This window comes from Giraffa tippelskirchi, chromosome 6 (genome assembly GCF_054371585.1).
Source record: "Giraffa tippelskirchi isolate mGirTip1 chromosome 6, T2T-mGirTip1v1.2.pri, whole genome shotgun sequence".
NCBI classification, from domain to species: Eukaryota; Metazoa; Chordata; class Mammalia; order Artiodactyla; family Giraffidae; genus Giraffa; species Giraffa tippelskirchi.
The window spans coordinates 134,245,475-134,263,970 of NC_137280.1; the positions used below are offsets into that span (position 1 = coordinate 134,245,475).

The 18,496-nt window shown below is 53.2% G+C and overlaps 1 protein-coding gene across 5 annotated transcripts in view; it reads right to left on the bottom strand.

Moving 5' to 3' along the window:
* Positions 1 to 8,425: 8,425 nt before the first annotated feature.
* The window catches only part of CAMK2A (calcium/calmodulin dependent protein kinase II alpha), a 63,815-nt gene continuing 53,744 nt past the window's right edge, over positions 8,426 to 18,496 (bottom strand). For all 5 annotated transcript variants that reach the window (XM_081495792.1, XM_081495794.1, XM_081495797.1 and 2 more), the window contains 3 exons: positions 15,922 to 16,016; positions 11,840 to 12,068; positions 8,426 to 11,586 (listed from right to left, as the gene is read on the bottom strand). In XM_081495792.1, the coding sequence (XP_081351918.1) occupies positions 11,583 to 11,586; positions 11,840 to 12,068; positions 15,922 to 16,016 (328 nt within the window). In that variant the 3' untranslated portion in view covers positions 8,426 to 11,582. The remainder of the gene's footprint in view (positions 11,587 to 11,839; positions 12,069 to 15,921; positions 16,017 to 18,496) is intronic.

Here is an 18,496-nt window from a genome sequence, read left to right on the forward strand (position 1 = left end):
TCCTGTGCAGGGAGCCGTGGACACGATTACGACTGGGGGAGGGGGTACCTGCCCTGCCCTGTCGAGGTGGCGACAAGGGGTCATAGTCAGGACCTAGGTAGCCCCCACTGTCCTGGTAGCCCTCACTGTCTCCACCAGCTCCCGGCATTGCTGGGGAATTGACCTTGGCTATGGACCACCAGGCAACTAAGAGACTTGGAGCTGGTTCACACACATGACCGTCTGGTCCCAGTGCTGCCCACTCTGCTTCAGCACGCGGGTCCCTGGGCATGGACATGAGGGTAGAGGCAGAGAACAGCTGACACCCCAGGCCTGTGACCTGGGGACAGGTTACCCAGAGACTATGGCGTCTTCAATCCCCAGGCATGGGAGGGGCTGTCCTAGGGTCCCTCCTTCCTGAAGGATGAGGGTGGGGTGGGAAAATCCCTGAGCAGGTTCCCTGCACAGGGCATCCTCTGTGGGGCAGGGTGGCCTGGAGCAGTTGTCTAGCCTCTGTGCTCTCTCTCTCCCAATGTCTCCCCAACTCATCTGTGTTCTGTTGGCTTATTGTTAATAAACACCAATGAAGTCATCTTCCTTACCCTGTCTCCTTGCCACTGAGAGCCACAAGGTGGGCAGCACAGAACTTTCTGGTTCTTAGTGGACAGATAAGGAAACTGAGGCTTAGCTGCCTCCTTTCCTGGCCCTCTTGGCCTGACACTAGCTTTGCGATTTCTCCAAGGCAGTGGTGGGTGGGTGGGGCTTAGGAAGGATGATGAGGAAGGTCCTTAATGACCACTTAGTCTCCCATTATACCTATGGACAAACCAAGGCCCACCAAGGGTTAGAGACTTGCTCAAGTTTACCTCGTGGAGACAGGCAGAGCCAGGGACAAACCAGGGCCCACCAGTCCTCTTCTTTTCCCTGGCTGGCTGCCCTCCTTTCCTCCCCAGCCTTACCTGCAGTAGCAGCTAGAGCTCCAAGAGAGGGACTGGGAGGAGCCAAGAGTTTCCCAGGCTGGAAGAATTTCCTGGTTCTACCCACCCCCATCTGGCAGGACCTTGCCAATATAAAAGGGCCCCAGGGCCTTTCAAATGCGAGGCCCAGGTGTCTGCAAAGGCTTTGATTGGGGTGGAGAGGAGGGGCTGCTGCATATTTCGGATATTAATAAATTTCCCCTAACAAAGGGTCAGAGCTCCCTCCGCCCCACCCCTCTTTGGGGCTCTAGGTGGGGGACAAGATGGGTTTGCTAATTTGCAAAGGATGCAGGAATGGCCATCACAATTCAGAAGGCTTCTTCCCACACCCTGGGAGTGGGGGTGGGCTCAAGCCTTGCTCACAGAGCCCCTGGTGCCCAGCCTGCTGAGAACTGCCCTGGCCCTGGAGGAAGCACGCTCTGGACTTGATCCAGGACTAAGCCCGGGCTCTAGGACTGAGCTGTAGGCCTGAGTCCTGGGAGTCAGGAATGGAGGATCCTAAGAGTTTAGGCTTATCTTTTCCTAGATTCCAAGTCTGCATTTGGAGGATTCTAGGTTTCTACAGAGCCCCACCAGCTTCAGCCTCTCCAGCCTCACTCACCTGTCCTGCTTCCTCCTGCCTCTGCTTCCCCTGCTCACTGCCTTGCCTCTGCAGTTCCTGGACTGTCCTCCCTGGCCCAGTCTTCCAATCTTTCCTGCTTTTCCCATTTCTGCTGCTCCCACAGCCTTCCCTGCCGCACCACACTTCTGCTCCCTCTGCTGCCCACACCATGTCCCTACTACTCCCATCCTGGTCCCCATATTGACTTCATATCTCCCTGCCTTATACCAGTTGCCAGTTAGGCCCCAGTTGCAGTGGGAGCTGACTGGGGATCAGGGACCCACAGCTGGAGGAAAGCCTGACAGCACAGTGCTCACTTGAGAGGAGACATCGGCCCTGTCTGGAGTAGAACCCTGGCCTGGAATCCTAGAATGTCCCAGCAGGTGCCAAACCCAAGTGCCTACAGGGACTTGGGCAGGGAACCTGGGCGAGCAAAGCTGTAGGTGTGAGTGAGAGAGTAAGTGGCAGCTGACCCTCAGTGAGTGTTAGAGAGATGAGAGGGCCTGGTGTGGATTGTGGTGAGCTGGGAAAGAAGGTCTGTCTCTCTAAAGGAACAGCTACCGCCTCAGAAGCGTGGGCCCGGGTTGCCAGATATTCTGGGTTTTTAAGAGAAGAGGGAAATTTGGAGTTTCACAAAGTATGTCCCATTTCTAAATATGAGCAACTGATTCAGAAGGTATAAAGCAGCATGGCTCAATTAAGGCCTCCTCTTGGGCCCTCAATGCAGGCCAACAGCTTGGCAGACTTAGGGGCTTAGCAGTCAAGAGAGGCAGGGCTTGCCTGAGAATCCCCAGTGAGAATGACCTAGAGTACAGCCCCGCCCAGGGCGCCCCACACCTACTCAGCGCTCTGCTTCCTGTCTTAGTTGATCTTTGTGTCCGTGGACCCCTGACCTTGGGAGGCTGGTGGAGGATTCTGGGAGGCAGTGAATGTGCCTGGCTGGGGTGTGGTGGAAGGTGGCCTGGGGCCCTCCACTCCTATTCTGGGACTCCTCAGAAAAGGTGTTTCCTTGGGCAATGCTGGGAGGCACTGAGATGGGGCCCTGGACCAAATGCAGTGACTTCCAGCCTAAGATCTGTGAGAGCAAATGGGGGTGGGGGTGGGGCAAAGGAGAGAGAGGCTTCTGGCCACACATTAGATCAGTCATATTCCCAAGGTCAAGTGAGGGTCAACAGATAACACTAGGGGTCACACTGGTTATCTCAGTGTTTGATCCTCAGTAGGCCCTGCCCCCTGAGTTCCCCTTCACCACCTCAGCCAAGTTCATCTCTGCATGGTTCCCTGTGTAGGGCCAGGCTGCCTGACCCAGTGCCTCCTCCATCTACCCATTGGAATCCTGCCCATCCTTTTAGGGCCCACCTCTATACACTCTTCAGCACCCAGGTATGGACTCCTGGAGTCTTCATGGGGGCTGACTCAGCCCTACATCCAGCGAGCTCCGACAGCCCAGCCCAGCCTGCACAGGGCACTCATGGTCTTTTGAGATAAACCATTTCATGGAATTATGAATACTTTTTTTTTCACACTCCTTGGACCTGAGTGCTTGGGGCAGCAGCAGGGCACCATGGGAGGGATGGGTGCACTGCTCAGCCATGCAGGCACGGGGTCATTTCCAGCTCTGCCTGTCTTGGCCGTGTGGCCTGGGGGACCCACACTGCCACTTCACAGCTTTGCACGATGGGTGTAGCATCAATCTGAAAGCAGTTTCTTGGTGGCTCTGGGGACAGCCAGGGAAGAGTTAAGCCAGTCCCAGCCCCTCTGAATTCCACGTGACCCAGGGTTGCTGAGTCTCCGGGTCTGCGGTGGACACTGTTCTCCAGGCTCATTTTTTGCTAATGGCTCATGGAAAGTTTGGCTCCTTGAGCTCCAGACTGCTCCCTCTGGGGCCTGAGGCCTTGCTGACGCTAGTCATGCCCTGGAAGGGCGTCCAGAGCAGCCTCCCTCCTACAGAGCTATGGTCAGCACCTTTGCTCCATGTCCGCCTGACTTCCTGCTGCCTGACCTTCTCCCCCAGGACAGAGCAGCAGCCGGCCCCTTCCGGCTACATGGAGGCCTCTTCCCAGCACCCCCATCCAGGATTACTTTTCATTTGCGAGGTGGGGGCAGGGGGTGAGGGGAGCCTTTTTCCACTAAAGTCCACAGCATCTGTGAACTGTATCCCTTTGAGTACTGAAGTAGGTAGCTGGCCAGAGTCCAATCTCGACTCTATTGCTCACTGACTGTGTGACCAGCTGAATCGACTTTCCCTCTCTGAACCCAGGTGTCTTCAGACTCAGATGGGGAGAGTAACAAGAAATTAAACGAGATAATATAGCTGCTTGATGCATAGCTTTAAAAAAATGATTAGAGTGCTTCACATAAAACATGGCATGTAGAAATTCTCCAGGTGGGATGGTTCTCATGAGCCTGCTGTCCAGATAAAGAAACAGAGCAGGGGTGTTGTGCTTGGAGCCAGAGAAGGGCCAAGATGGAGGTGCAGGGCTTGCACCTTCCAGCTCCATGGCAAGTTCCTTGGAGGCTAGGCCAGTGACCCCATCAGTAAGATGAATGGGCTGGACAAGAAGCTCGTTGTGCCCCACAAAGGTGACTGGAAGGAAAGCTGTGGGCAGAGGAGAGCTCTGTGCCCTTGCCTGCTCAATTCAGCCTTTTGTCAGTGACCATGCCAAGGAGAGCTATGGGGGGAGCACCGCCTCTTTGGAGCCAGATTCAGGGGTTGCCCTCATTTGCAGGATGGACTTCATGAGTAGGAGCCCTGATGGGTTCTTCAGTGAGCTGGTATGTCCTGCAAAACCAGTTGGAGGTGGGGGATGTTGGGTTGGGGTTGGGGAGTGGGACAGGAATAAAGTCCTCTGGGCCAAAAGCCTTGCTTTGACCTTGACTCTGCTGCTCCAGGGTCAGGGTCTCAGAGAGTTTCAGGGGTTGGGGTGACAGGAGTCAGAGGCAGGGGAGGGGCCGATGGTCAATATTGATCTAGCTGAGTCAGGGGAGCAGGATGGGGAAGCAGGAAGGCTGGGGTGCGGCCTGCCGATAACTGAATCCCAGTGTGACTGTGGGACCCAAGGAAGGGGGGTGCTCGATACAGAATTCCCAAACTGGGTCCTTATGAAAACAACAGTGGTCTGCAACCCTGCCCAGTCCAAATGTGTACCAATCCCTGAGGGTGGAGCCTAGAATATCTGTATTTTTAGCAAACTTCCTGGGTGACTCTGAGCAGCCAGGCCAGTTTCCATATTTGGGGGCCACAGGATTACCCACCTAGTTGTAATAATGAGGAAACTGAGGTCCAGAGAGGGAAAGTAACTCACCCAAGGTCATACAGTGGTGATAATCCACCTCTTTTTCCTGAGGAAAGCTATAGTCCACTACTAGGTAACTCCATTCCCTGCCTGCTGTGGCCCAGGGCCCTGGAAGGGACGGCTGCCCAGAGGGAAGTAGCCATGGAGACCTTGGCAGGCCCAGGTGGAGAAGGTAGGGTGGGGCTCATCCCAGGAGAAAGGACGTGGGGGGGGGGCATTCCCACAGGACTGGACCTGCCCCGCCTTGCCCTCTGCAAACACTCCCATTACCAGCTGGGGGATGTTCCCTAAAAGATTTACTATGGCCCTGGTTTGGGGAAGGCCTTTTCCATTGCTCAAGACCCACCCATGCCCTGGAAAGGCATGCCCCTGGCACGACAGGGGGCTTCCCAGGTGGCACTAGTAGTCAAGAACTCATTTGCCAATGCAGAAGATATAAGAGATGCGGGTTCGATCCCTGGGTGGGGAAGATTCCCCTGGAGGAGGGCATGGCAACCCACTCCAGTATTCTTGCCTGGAGAATCCCATGGACAGAGGAGCCTGGCAGACTACAGTCAATAGGGTCGCAAAGAGTCGGACACAACTGAAGCTACTTAGCACTCAAGCAGCACGGTAGATTCAGGGGCACTCACAGCCTTCTGACACTTCTGGCCCCCTTCTCCCCCAACCCCTAAACAACCCACCAGTCAGGGCTCTCAGCCCACCTCTTGCCTGCATGCTTCCCCCACATCTCAACTTGCTGAGCATCCGTACAAATCCTCCCAGAACTCCCAGGCGCTACCACCCTCTCCTGCCTCTTCTTCTGGCTCCTGAAATCTTGCTACCAGGTCCAGCCTTCACCCTAGTCTGCCCTGAGTGCTGGTTCTCACTCTCTGGGATGGCGTCAGAGATTCCTGGGGACAGGAGACAAGCTAGCTCATCTCTGCGTCCTTCCTGGAGCCCAGTCCAGCTGCTGCATGCCCTAGCAGGTGTTCAGAGTGGTTCCGATCCTGAATCTCACCTCCTTCTCTCCCTGGGCCATTTTGGGCCAGTGTCTTCACTTTCTGCACCACAGTTCCCTTATTTGTGGAATGCAGAGAATCGTAGTCCCCACAGAGACGTGAACCGAGGGTCGTGAGAGCACATATAAAGGAGGTCAGGTGTGAACAATTTTAGCAGCACACATTTGTCAGGGGTCTACCCTCGGCAAGAATGACGATACCTGCTGCGTGCATCCGGAACATGGACAAGGTGCTGACTGACTTCAAAGAGCTCATGGTTTTGTGGACGCTTGCTCAGGTAACTTCAAATCAGTGAGCTCTGGTGAGGTAGGTAGAGGAGGCTGCGGAGCCTACGGAGGCTGTGGACCTAAAGCAGTGCATGCTGGGAGTGGGTAGAGGAGACTGTGGAGCCTGTGGAGGGACCTAACGCAATGCATGCTGGGAAGGAGGTGGGGCTTCCAGGAGAAGGTACCGCAGCTGTGTCCTCAAGGGAGCAGAGACGTTGCTATGCACTGAGCAAGGAATAAAAAGGAATCCAGTCCTCTGCAGTGAGTTCTGGAGTAAATGGGCAGTGAGGAGGTGGAGACTACAGATGTAGACAACTAAGAGAAGGCACCAGCTGGAGTGGATAGCGGTTAAAGAGAAGGGGGTTGGTAGGGGGAGGTTCCTGAGAATCCCAGCCACTGTTAGCTGGCTATCCACAGACGGGGAAACACAGACCAGGGCCCTGGAGCTCTGCTTGCGCTAGTCCTGACTCTTGCAAGAGGCCTCTTTGCCTCTGAGTCTTATTTTCTTCATCTTCAAAATAGGACTGTTCCAACTAGGGCAAGAGGTGTGAAAGTACCCTGTGAACTCTAAAAGATCATGCTCTTGTAGATAATAATAGCGCTTTAAGTGGATACCTCAAGGTTTACCGGGAGCTCCCAGAGCTTTATAGACTCACAGAACTCTGGACCTCCTGTAATCTGCTCCTGTGCTGCCACCTGCCGGCGAATGTCTGCAATGGCAGCTCAAGTTCTCAAGTCCTTCCTGCTGCCCAGGAGGGAGATCCAGGGCATCTGAGGGCTCAGGTCCAAGCAGTCTTGGCGCTGCCATGCCAGGCTCCAAGACAAGAGTGCAAATGAAGGGCCTGGATCCCTCTGCTTTACACCTCCTTGTGCTTTTCAGCCTTACTGCCAAGCTCCTCGCATGTGCTATAGGCACATGCCCTGTAGAAATGCCCTCTGGCCATCTCACATGCCAACAGCCAGGATAGACCCAGAAAACAGCTGGTGCGGAAATTCTGAAGCCCAGGCACCCAGAGCATGGTCTGGAGAGGACCGTAGGCTCCAGAAGTCACACTCCCCCCGCCCCCCAGTCCTGTGGAATAATCGAATACATCAAACACAAATTGGCACTTGCCATCAGCACTTGCCATCTAGCTCTAAAAGGATTAAATCATGTGCTACTGCAGCTGCTGATTTTTAATACCCCTTGAAAGGAGTTCAGGGAGGAGAGCAGAAATTAGGAACTCTGTGCTCTGGGAAAAACTGGCAGAACAGGTCTTCAGATTGTTAGATATTTTTAGGTGCTGATTTTATGAGCCCAATTCTTGTATCTCCTCTTGTCTAGAAAAACACTAAAATCCTTCGTGGTGATAACTCCTCGTGACTAGCAGACACCTTCTGCAAAAAATATGTGCTTGATTGAATGTACTCCCCCTTCACCAGAATCACATATATGCTGATTTTCCCCTCTACTACTTTGGAGCAGTTTCTCAGAGCTATCTGAAATGCTGTCTCCTTGGATATTGTCTTCATTTTGCTGCCAAATAAAACTTACCTTGCAACTCTCACGTTGTGCTTTTTTTTTTTTTTTTTTCAGGTCACATCTCTTAGGTGGGGGCATAACTTACAGTGAGCAACTCATCTGTTTTGCATGAGACTGTTGGGTTTTGTACTGAAAATTCATGTCAGCAATGAATGGTTGGTCACCCTGTCATGGCCTGAGGCGGTCAAATCCTCTGCATCACCACCCTAGGTCAGCCTGAGCAACTTGGGGTCAGGGAACCAACTAGCCTCTAATGTGGTAGTGGCCTCCCTTCCCCCAGTGGAGCCTTTCCTCCACTCCTTTCTCCAGCCCCAAGGCCTCTGCCCTAGACTCTATGTTTACATATAGTCTGTGGGTAAAGAGACCCTTCCTCTCCCTCCCCCTCTCAAGGCCTCTGGGGCTGGGGCCTTGTCTGTGAGGTTGGGCAGAGGAAAAATATTGGGTAGGAAGGGACTTCTGGAACAACTTCTTCACTGTAGAAGGAAACCAAGGCCCGGAGGAGAAGAGCCTTGCCCCAAGTCCCTAAGGGAGACTTTCTGTTGGCCATTGGTGGCAACTCATTGCTCTTGTGAAGGTCACCCCAGCCCCATCCCCGGCTCTAAGGCTAGGGCACACAGGTCCAGGCATTAATCCCATAGTGATTGGCTCAACCTTGAGCTTGTGACCAAGTTAGTCCAATCAGAATGAAGACCTGGGTCTTTATTTTGCAACTGGGAGGAACTAGAACAGGAAACAGACATACTCCCCCAGTGCTCTGCTTGACCAAGACAGAGAGACAGCAGGTGCACAGAAGTTGGTAGCTATTTATTGCACTGAAAACACCAAGAATAAAACAGACACCCCTTCTTCCCCCCAACCCCACAATAGCAGAAAGTTTGAGCAGTGGTCATTCAAGTTCACAGCCACATATTTTAAAAAAGAAAGAACTGAAACAACCCCCCAAACAAATAGTAACAAAGATACCAGCACGGGGAGTCTGACAAATACATCCCCTAAAGGGTCTCCCCTTGAAGGGAGACAGGAGGCCAGGGGTCAGGATCAGCGCTTGCTGGACGCACACACGGGAGAATGCTTTCCCGTGAATGTGTTTGCATGCTGGAGCCTAGGACTTGTCTTAAGTCTGGATTTTTTTGCATCTACAGGATGTTTGACTGTCTGGTGGTATTGGGCTCTGGGCCACTTTGTCTGCCAGTCTCCCTGCCTGCTGTCTCAGGATCACGCCGTGCCCTATGGTCCATACCAACTGGCTGCACACCCACAGGCATGGCCTTCGCAGTGGAGCCATCTCAACTTGGGGTAGGGACCAGCCTCCACTTCTCTGGCATCCAGAGAGGGGCACAGTTGACAGGAGGCATGTCAGCAGACAAAAGGCAGGAAGCTGGTGTCCTCCAGCTCAGCTCCCTCTGGTGGGGAACCGAGGGGAGAGCAGGGAAAGGACTTTCCCAAGGTCACACAGCAAGTCTGGTCAGAGCTGGGAATGAAATCCTAATAACCCCCAAATGTGGCTCTTTCCCCCACAGTCCTCCGCTGATGAGCAGAGGACAGGCGCAAAGAGGGGGCTGAAGGGTAGCTGGGGGAGAGATGGGGGACTGGCCGGCCCAGAAAAGGACAGGAATCCAGCCAGTGACTCACCCTGTCGATTCTCATGTGTATATTCAGTGTTCAGACTTCACCCCAGTGTTCTGTCTGATCCCCCATCAGCCCTGTAACATAGGCTGGGCAGCAATATTTAACCCTTTTAACAGAGGGGGAAACTGAGGCTGAAGAAAGGACCAGACTTTGCCTTGGTAGTGGCAGCAATCCCTCACCTTTGGCTTGGGGCCGGCTGTGGGAGCTGGCAGCTCGCAAGGGAGGCAGGCAGTTTTGCTGCTGGGACGCTGGGATCACTGGGCCTTACTGGGAAGCCCTCTGGACCTAGGACAGACCAAGTGCCTGCCCTGGGCCTTGGCAGCAGGGTCTCTGCCAAGGAGAGAGGCCAGTGATCAACCAGTTTGGAGACCAGGAGGGCTGGGTAGCCTCTCTCCTGGCCTGCGGCCCCTGCCCAGCCTGCCTCACCTGTCCCGGGGGCAAGTGTGCAAGAGAATGGGCCCAGCAGACAGCTCATGATCAGGGAAAACTCAGGAGGTACTGGGTCACATCCCATCAGTCCTGCTCCACTCAACACCCAGGATACCCCAGAGGTTTGGAGGGATCAAAGATTCCTCCAAATGTTTGGAGATGTGGCTCTTCCTCCCCTAAAATCCTCCAGAGGGGACAGTATCTCATGCTGGCAAAACACGGCCACACAGAGGCCAAAAGCACAGAGAGGCAGCAACATAATTCCGAGTCGGACACTGAGAATACAACCTCTATTTCTTTTTTTGTCCAAAACATGTAGATTGGTTTTGCTGAGTGTTATTTCTTCTTCTTTTTTTTTTTGTTTCAACATACTTACTGCATATAAAGTCATGCAAAGAAAACAGCGCAGACAGTAGATCCAGGTGGATGTGCCAAGGCATTCCACATCAGAGTCAATCCCAAGGGAAGAGGGAAAGAGAAAGGAAAAGAGAGATGCAAACCACAGCCGCCGGAGGAGGTGTGAAGAGGAGAACTCCCAGTGTTCTTTTTGGACCCGCATGAAGACGCATGCTCATGAACCCCCCAGAGATGGCTGGGGGGGCGCTGAGGGTAGTGCGCAGGTGTAGTGAAATCCTGGGCTGCATGGTCAAAAGGACCTCAGTTTGGGAGGCAAGCAAGATAAAGTCCAGATACTGCCACCCTGACAACCTCCCCGACTCTCTCTGCCCGGATTTGCTATTTCTTCATCAGCACTAACATCTGATGCTTCTCCAGTCCCCAGGGGAACCTGGGGGCTGAAACGTCAGAGATCTTTCCCCATCAGGCTGAGTCCACCTCAGCCCCAGATAAGCCACAAGTGACAAAGTCTATCTCAGAAATGACCAAAAAAAAAAAAAAAAAAAATCTAGAACAGGAAAAAAAAAAAAAAACTACCCCTCACCCCTCTTCCCACCTCCCTTCCCAACCCAAACCTTCTCACAATAATTTGAGAGGTCTAGTTATTACATAAATATCCATTAACGCGAAATCCATTTACGAAACACACAGAAGTTTGGCTATAAAAAGGCATGCGGTCCAAGTAGAAGTGATACCTAAAGGTTGTTTTCTTTTGCCCTCAAAAAGCAATCAGATTCTCTCCTTTGGATATGATGAAGCTGGAATTCTCCAGGCCTGATGGATGGGTGGAATGGGCAGCTAGTGTTGGAAGTAAACATCAGCAGAAGGAAGAAAGGAAGAAGTGGGGGCACCCTGAGAGGATCGAGCCCCCCACACTGAGGGAGGAGGGTCGGCTGGAGAACAAGAGGGCAGGACAGGATGGGAGAAGAGTTAGGAAGGCAGTTTGAGGCAGGAGGCTCCTGACATCTTGCTCCTCTTTTGCCCTCTCCCGGAGGGGGAGGTTGGTGCAGAGGGCTGGGGGTTCTGCCCTTCTCCGAGGACCCCAGAAGAGGGGAGATCAGGGAGGGGGTTCTGGCGGATGCCACATTCCTCCCGGCTCTGCCCCTCCTCCCCAGCCCCTGGGTGAACACACAGCTGGGACCGTGGCCTCCAGCCAAGGCAAGACCAGGCCAATGACAGCTGGGAGGGGGGTCCTCGGGGCCAGCACCCAGAGCACCTGGGCCTGAGGAAGCCCCACCTTGGCAGGGGACAGAGAGCAGGAGTGACAGGTGGAGATGGGGAGATGTGGCCATTTGCTCTGAAGTCATGATGGCTTTGCGAACGGACAGGCTTTTTCTTGACACAGGTATGAAGGTGACGGTGATAGTGGTGGTGGTGAGATGATGTGATTGGGGGAATTCCAGCAAAATCCAAGTGGGAGAACCAGCAGCCACATTCCACGGACAAAGAGTGGATCTCTGCGGTACAGCGCCTCCAGCCTGGTCCTTCAGCTGCAAGACATGGTTGACGTGGTGGGTAACGTGGGTATTTCTCAGGGCACCATGCCCACCTCCTTGGATGGAGTTCAAGTTGCCTCCGGGGGGGTCCTCCCCCTACCCCCTGGGACCCACAGGCCTGGTCTCCTCCCAGTGGTCTTCCCACCCCCGCCTCAGGGCCCGTCCAGCAGCTGGGTTCTCCAGTGTGTACCACCTCCAGATTGACACCACCGCATTCTTTTAGATTGTGGGAAGGAAGGGATCTTACTGCGGCAGGACGGAAGGCGCCCCGGATCTGTGGAAGTGGACGATCTGCCATTTGCCATCCCGGCGGTGCCAGACGCGGGTCTCTTCCGACTGGGCCGTGCGGGGGATGCCGCCGGCGTCCAGGTACTGCGTGATGCGGATGTAGGCGATGCAGGCCGACTCGTCACCCATCAGGTGGATGTGGGGGTTCAGGATGGTGGTGTGCACAGGCTTGCTGTTCCGGGACCACACTGTAGGCAGGGATGGGAGGGGGCGGAGGAGTTGCACCTGGGGGCCTCCGTCTCAATTCCTTCCCTTCCCCACTTGTCAGCAGCCGCCTCAGCAGAGCACCTCTGCCTGCCTCATTTCCAGAGGAGCAGGTCTCTGTGACAGGGCTCAGCTACCTGGGAGTCAGGGCACCGCTTGTAGATGACTAGATCAGACCCCAGCAGAGACACGGTGGACTTCAAGACAAGGTGAATTCTTCAAACGCAGGGGAATGGAATTTGAGAATCATGATATCTCAGACATACAGGTGAATGTAGTGTCAGGTGAGCTGAGACTGGAGTCTCAACCCAGATCCCTACAGAGGCCAGGAGAGTACACAAACAAGGGGGTTGAACTGGGTAAGAGATGCTAGATGACTACGGACCCTCTGTCTCTGGGTGAGGGGACAATAGGGAGTGGTGGGGACCGTGGTGAATAGTGTACCATGTCCCTTCTAAGGAGGTGCCCCGGACGCAGCTTCCCTGGCGTTTGCTATATAAGTGGGACCCGTGTTGCCACACCTCATTTTTCAAGAGACTCTAGAAATCTGGATTTCTAAGTCAAATGCTTCAGTTTTAATTATTGCTTTCAAATTTAAAACATCATGCAGACCACATGAAAAATGAGTAGTCAGATACGCCTTATGGGCACCTCATTAGCCACCTCTATTCTCAACGTATAGAATTATGGAAACTTGAAGAATATTAAAACTGTAGAATCTTGGAATTGTAGGGATGGTACTGGTGGCCATGGGATGTGGTCGCGGAGCTTTCCAGAGTTAGAGGGAAAGGCACAGCTCTTGTAATCATGATAGAACTGACAATAACCAGCCCTCTCTGTGTAATATGTGAGCCGCAATTATTACTATAATCATCATCACCATCTTGGTTCTAGGAACTCTCAATTTTTTTCAGCAAGATAGAAAACAAAACACAGGAAGGCAATCATCTCAGGAGGGGCTGGACAGGGGTCACCAGGATCTTGGGCTTCAGTGGAACCCTCACACCTTCTCTCAGTGTAGCCCAAACGTACCCAAATCCCACGGGAGAGATGATTCAAAATATAGATTGCCCAGCCCCGCCCTTGGAGATGCCAGTTCAGGAATCTGTCATATTGAAAAAGCTCCCTTCCCTCCCCCATCCTCTGATTCTGCTGCCCAGCCAGGTTTGTGAGCCACTGATTTCCTGAAAAATCAATTTTTTCAATCAATCCTAAAAAAAAAAATTTTTTCACAACTTCAGAAAGCATCCGATAGTATCTGCACCTAAATATTACACTCACATTATATCCAGGTTTTGGATAAATGACCCCAAATCACTGAGTCTTAGATATGTAGACTAAGAGGCTTTTACAATTGTGGGCTCTTGTATAGCAAGAGTGAAGAGCTTTTGCACTATAAGCTTTGGAGTGACCTCAGAGGTCAGAGGTCACCCCTTGGCCCTCCCACAAAATGCAAGGAGGCCTCTGTGAGCATCCTCAGCAGCATTCGGGGCTGGAGGCTCTCAACACTGTTTAGTTCAATGCATCTATTTAGCAGATCTGGAAACTGAGGTCCAGAGAAGCAATTGGACTTGTCCAAAGCTGGGCCAGTCTCTGAAAGAAATGCAGTAGAACCTAAAGAAGTCAGTCTCTAGGTGGAACTGAATTAGGACAATCTAGAACAATCCCCAAAGGGACAGAACTTAGCACTGTTGAGGGCACTGGGCCTTATTGCTGTCTGCCAGGGCTGGGGTCCTGAGAGTCATTTGTAAAGCAATGGTCACCCTAACGTGGCATCTCTTGAACGGATTCTAGGCTCCCAACATGTACCCTCATGGATAGCATGGGAGAAAGGGCCAGGTCCTCCAGCAGGAAAAAGCAAGCAGGAGGGTGAGACTTGCCCCAGGGCAGGCAGTTACTCTGTGTCTTGCTCTTTTTGATCCTTTGATGTGATCAGGTGTTCAAGCCCAGAGTCCAAGGAGCCAGTGTTATGATGGGACTCACTGCTAGAGTTAGGCCAAGGGTTTACACAGCCTTCCGTGTCTCCTCCCACTTTTGTATCCCTGAGTCTTAATAGCCAGCTCAGCCTGATCTCTGCTCTGTGGGGATTGTGGTGTTCATTGTGGGGAACCAGCACCCCCCAGAGGACAGACCAGTAGAGAGGTGCCCCTGGTGATCAGCTAGGGAGCTCCAGGCTGAGCGGGACTGACTGCGGGGTCCAGCCACCTCTCTTTACACTACCTCTGTTGCTAGCCTTGGAAAAGCAGAGTTTGATTTGTCAAAGAAAATGCAACTTCCTTCTTCACTCCTTTTTGGGGATGCTCTTAAGCCCTCGTACTCTGCAAGATTCCATTAGTCTGTGTGCAGGCAGGAGAGGTGTGCCAGCTCTGGTGCCCAGGTGAGGAGAGAGTACAGGGAAAGAAGGAGGCTCTGGAGGCAGTCGGGAGCCAGGTTCTGTCACCAACTTTCTGGATCCTTTGGACAAGTTGCTTCCTCTCTCTGGACCTCAGTTTCCCCTCTGTACAATGAAGAGTTGGACTAGAGCCAACTTCAGTTGCTTAAGTACTACCTTTATTTTTACCATCCACCTGTACTTACTTTATGGCAATCCATTCCAGTATTCTTGCCTGGAGAATCCCATAGACAAAGGAGCCTGGTGGGCTACAGTCCATGAGGTCGCAAAGAGTCAGACATGACTGAAGCGACTTAGCACGTGCACATACTTACTTTATGAAAATATTTCCTTAAATCGATTCACTTTATTAACGTATACACATTTATTTTAAAAGACCACTTTCTAAAACAATCATTAATGAATAACCAGTCTTACAGAATACACTTTTAATAAGCCCAATGAAAATGAAATCAAATTATATAATCCTAGCTCCATGCTCTTTCCTGCAAGTCACCTGGGCCTGAGACCGCTCTCTTTTTGATAAAGAGGTGAGTTAGAAAGTGGGTAGGTATTTAAGAGATACTAACATTAAACTGAGCCTTTCCTCTTGGCAGAGCCAGATATATTGAAAGAGAATTTAGAAAGGGACCAACTTTCTCACTGTGTGAACCGGTGCTGTTTCAGTGGGTGCCCACAAGCACAGGAAATCACAGAGTGTTGCCTCAGTGCCTTCCGTCTGGGGGACCTTGGCTGTGCCTCTTCTCAGGGCCTCCCTCCAGGTCCTAAGCTACATGAGTCTAACCTGCGAGTGCATTGGTTTATCTCTGTCTGACCCCTGGCCAAGGTGAGACACAGACGCAGGCAGAAAGCGCCCTAGGTCAGGCCCAGCCTCAGCCCCCTGACGGCCCCGGGTTGCAAAGCTGCCAGGGTCTCTCCTGCAAAGGAGAGGCCCGGGAAGGACAGACATGCGGACAGAGACCTAGACAAACAGGCAGGGCACAGCAGTGTGAGCTTCGTCCCCTTTTCTCCCCTAAGAGCGCATTTCCATGCCCACCCACTGGGGCACCTGCATGACAACAACCTACATGCCAGTTTGCAACCAGCTGGTCAGCTGGGGTGGCCGCAGGCATTCAGGTGACTGTAACTTGGGGGTGTGCCCCTGGGGGCTCCCTTATCTGTAGAAAGGGAATAAAGGTCTTCCCCAGGCTCTCCCAGAGTATGGGCAGGTGAGGGCTGGGAGAGCTTGTCACACTGATCCAAGTTTCCCATCCACAGCCACAGTGGTTGGACGGGCCAGGGTTAGGAGAGAGACTAAGGCGGTACCAAGCCCTGTCCACACGGGCCCTTCCTCCTCACTGGCTCCTGAGCCACCCCAGGGGCCCTGCCCATCACCCTGCTGTGCCATCTGGCAGGACACCGAACAGAGCAGACAACAGGCAGCCCAGAGGGAAGGGATTGCTCACGGTTTTCAAAATAGAATCGATGGAAGTCCAGGCCCTCGACCAGGTTCCCCAGGGCCTCGGGTTCGAAGGCCGTCATCCCAGGGTCACACATCTTCCTGGGGGGAGGAAGTCAGAGGAAAGATGGGCTGGGGTGGCCTCTCGGGTGCCCCCTCTAATTCCAGGGGCCTGGACCCCAGGAAGGGTGAGCCTGTGAAATCAAAAGTGACTGCACCCACCTCATAGGATCAATGAGGCTGTGGAGGGGACAGGGCTAGGACAGGTGCAGTGTGGACACTGCTGACTGGCAGGCGCTACTGGGAACTGGGAAGCCTGGGTCCAAACCATGGCTCTGCCACTTACATGTCATGAGACCAACCCCACCCCCTGCCCCCAAGCAATGGTTTAACGTCTCTGAGCAAGAGGGCCATACCGAGATGCCAGCGGGGATAACTCAGCCTGTACACAACTCTCCAAATTACATCACATCCCCCCACCACAGGCAGCAGAGCTTCCCAGAGAGGGCTTTCCTAATTTGTCTTCCTTAGGCAGGGGGGCCTTTTCCTTCACTTTAAATTGACTTCTGTTCACCTAGCAGATGTGTCCCTGGAGGGGGTGTGTTTTGCTACATTAAACGAAGGTGTCCTTTTGTTGGCAGCAGCGTCCTCTGGGAGCCCCATTTCCCTCTTCTGTAAGATGAGGAAAATTGCAGTCCAGGAAGCTATGCCTGGGAGGAAGGAGCCCAGGGCATGGCTGAGCACGCCCTCTGCTGTGTACTTTCAGCTCAATGCTCCCACTCGGGTCTGCTTTCTGGGAGACCCTAATAGCCAGATGGAGGAAGGAAAAAACTCTCTCCCCCATCCCTAGGTCTCTGAAATCTTCTGTGACACAACGTGGACCCCTGTGACAATGACAGTGAAGCCAGGGACAGGAAGTACCCCAGGACAAACAAAGATCCAACCTGGGGAGGGACTGAAGACAAGGGCGGAGGGCCCAGCCTCGTGTGAGCTGGAGCTGTGGTGAGTGCAGGGCGCCCTGCCCTTGTTCTGCCCTAGCCGCTCTGTCTGTGTGACTCCAGACAACTCGCTTCTCCACTCAGAACCTCAGGTTCTCCTGACAGATTGGCCAGCGGGGTTGTTCTCAGATCATGTGGGATTCCCAGGATCCTTCCAGATCCAGAGTCCTCTAAGGCGGGGCTCTGAGCTCTGACCATCTGGAAGACTAAGCACCTCCTCACTCTCTCCAAGGAACCCCTCTCCAGGAGGTCTCTGGGCCTCTGAAGGGACTCAGAAGCCATCTGCTCCAGTTCCATTGTACATGTAGGGAAACAGGTTCGGTGAGACGAAGGGACTTATCCAGGGTGACACAGGGTCAGACTCAGCCACCACAGGCTCCAGAGGTCATAGCAAGGGGTCAAAACCTAGGCTGCAGAGGAAGTGATATCGCAGAGGTGGAAGACTTGGGGGGTTTGGGGTCAAAAGGAGACACCTCTCCTTCCCTCCCTCCTTAGCTGTGTCTTCAAAGCCACTCTCAGGCTCTCTCATCACTGACTTAATTCTTTCCAGGGCCAGATGCAAAATCTGTTCAACAGCGCATTTCCATGTCTTTATGTAACCCTCAGGGCACACATGCACACATACCCATGCACACCCCTTATGCACGCACTCACAAACGTGCACGTTACGTGTGCATAGGTACATCACACTCACGTGTACATGCAGCCTCCGTCTCACACCTGCACCTTCCAAGGTCCTTGTTTCTCCAGAGATAATCAGCAGATTGCCGGGGCTTTGTCACCCGCTGCTGCTGAAACCCTCCCACGATCAGGATGCACCTGGCCTGCCCAGCCTTTGAGAGACAAACTTCAACTCCTGGGCATAGCAGTAACCAGGATCAGGCTGCCCAAGGAGCAAAGCCCACCCAGGTCATTCCTACTTCACCCAACAGGTAAGGGTCGTTCTGCCCTTAGTTGGCAGCTTTTGTCCACCAAAAAGCATAGGTAGGGACTTCAGACCCGGGCCTTGTCAGCCCTGGCCAAGACGTTGAGGCCTCAGCCCAGAATCCTGGCTCTCCTGGGGGCCCACTGAGGTCCGCTCCTGGCCTAGACCAGCAAGGCTGAAGATGGCCACCAGGGGGCGGTCCAGCCCAGTCTTTGTACACTGGTCGCTTCTCCAAGGGCTGGTCCAGCTATGTAGGGGATGTCTCATACCACTTGTTTCATATCATGCTATTTTTGTGCACTCTGCCTTATTCCTGGATGGCTCAGAATTGCTTTTTGCGGTTCTTTTGCTCCCCGTCTGCTCACTGAAGTTTGGTTTCCTGCCTGCTCCTGCCCATCTGAGGTCAGACGAAGTCCAGTGGCCCAGGCCCACGTGGCAGGACTGACGATGGGCCTGCCTCCCTCCCCTCCTTCTCAGCTTGTCTCCTGAGGAGGCCCATGTTGCAGTGGAAGCCACCCCCTCTTTCCTTGGGGAAGGAAAAGAGTTTTGTTGGAATTCTTCCTAGACAACAAGATAGGAGCAGGAAGAGCAGCAGGACTGAGATATAGACAAGTACTATGAGCAAAAGGCTTAATGAAAGCATAAAGTCTGAAGGCAAA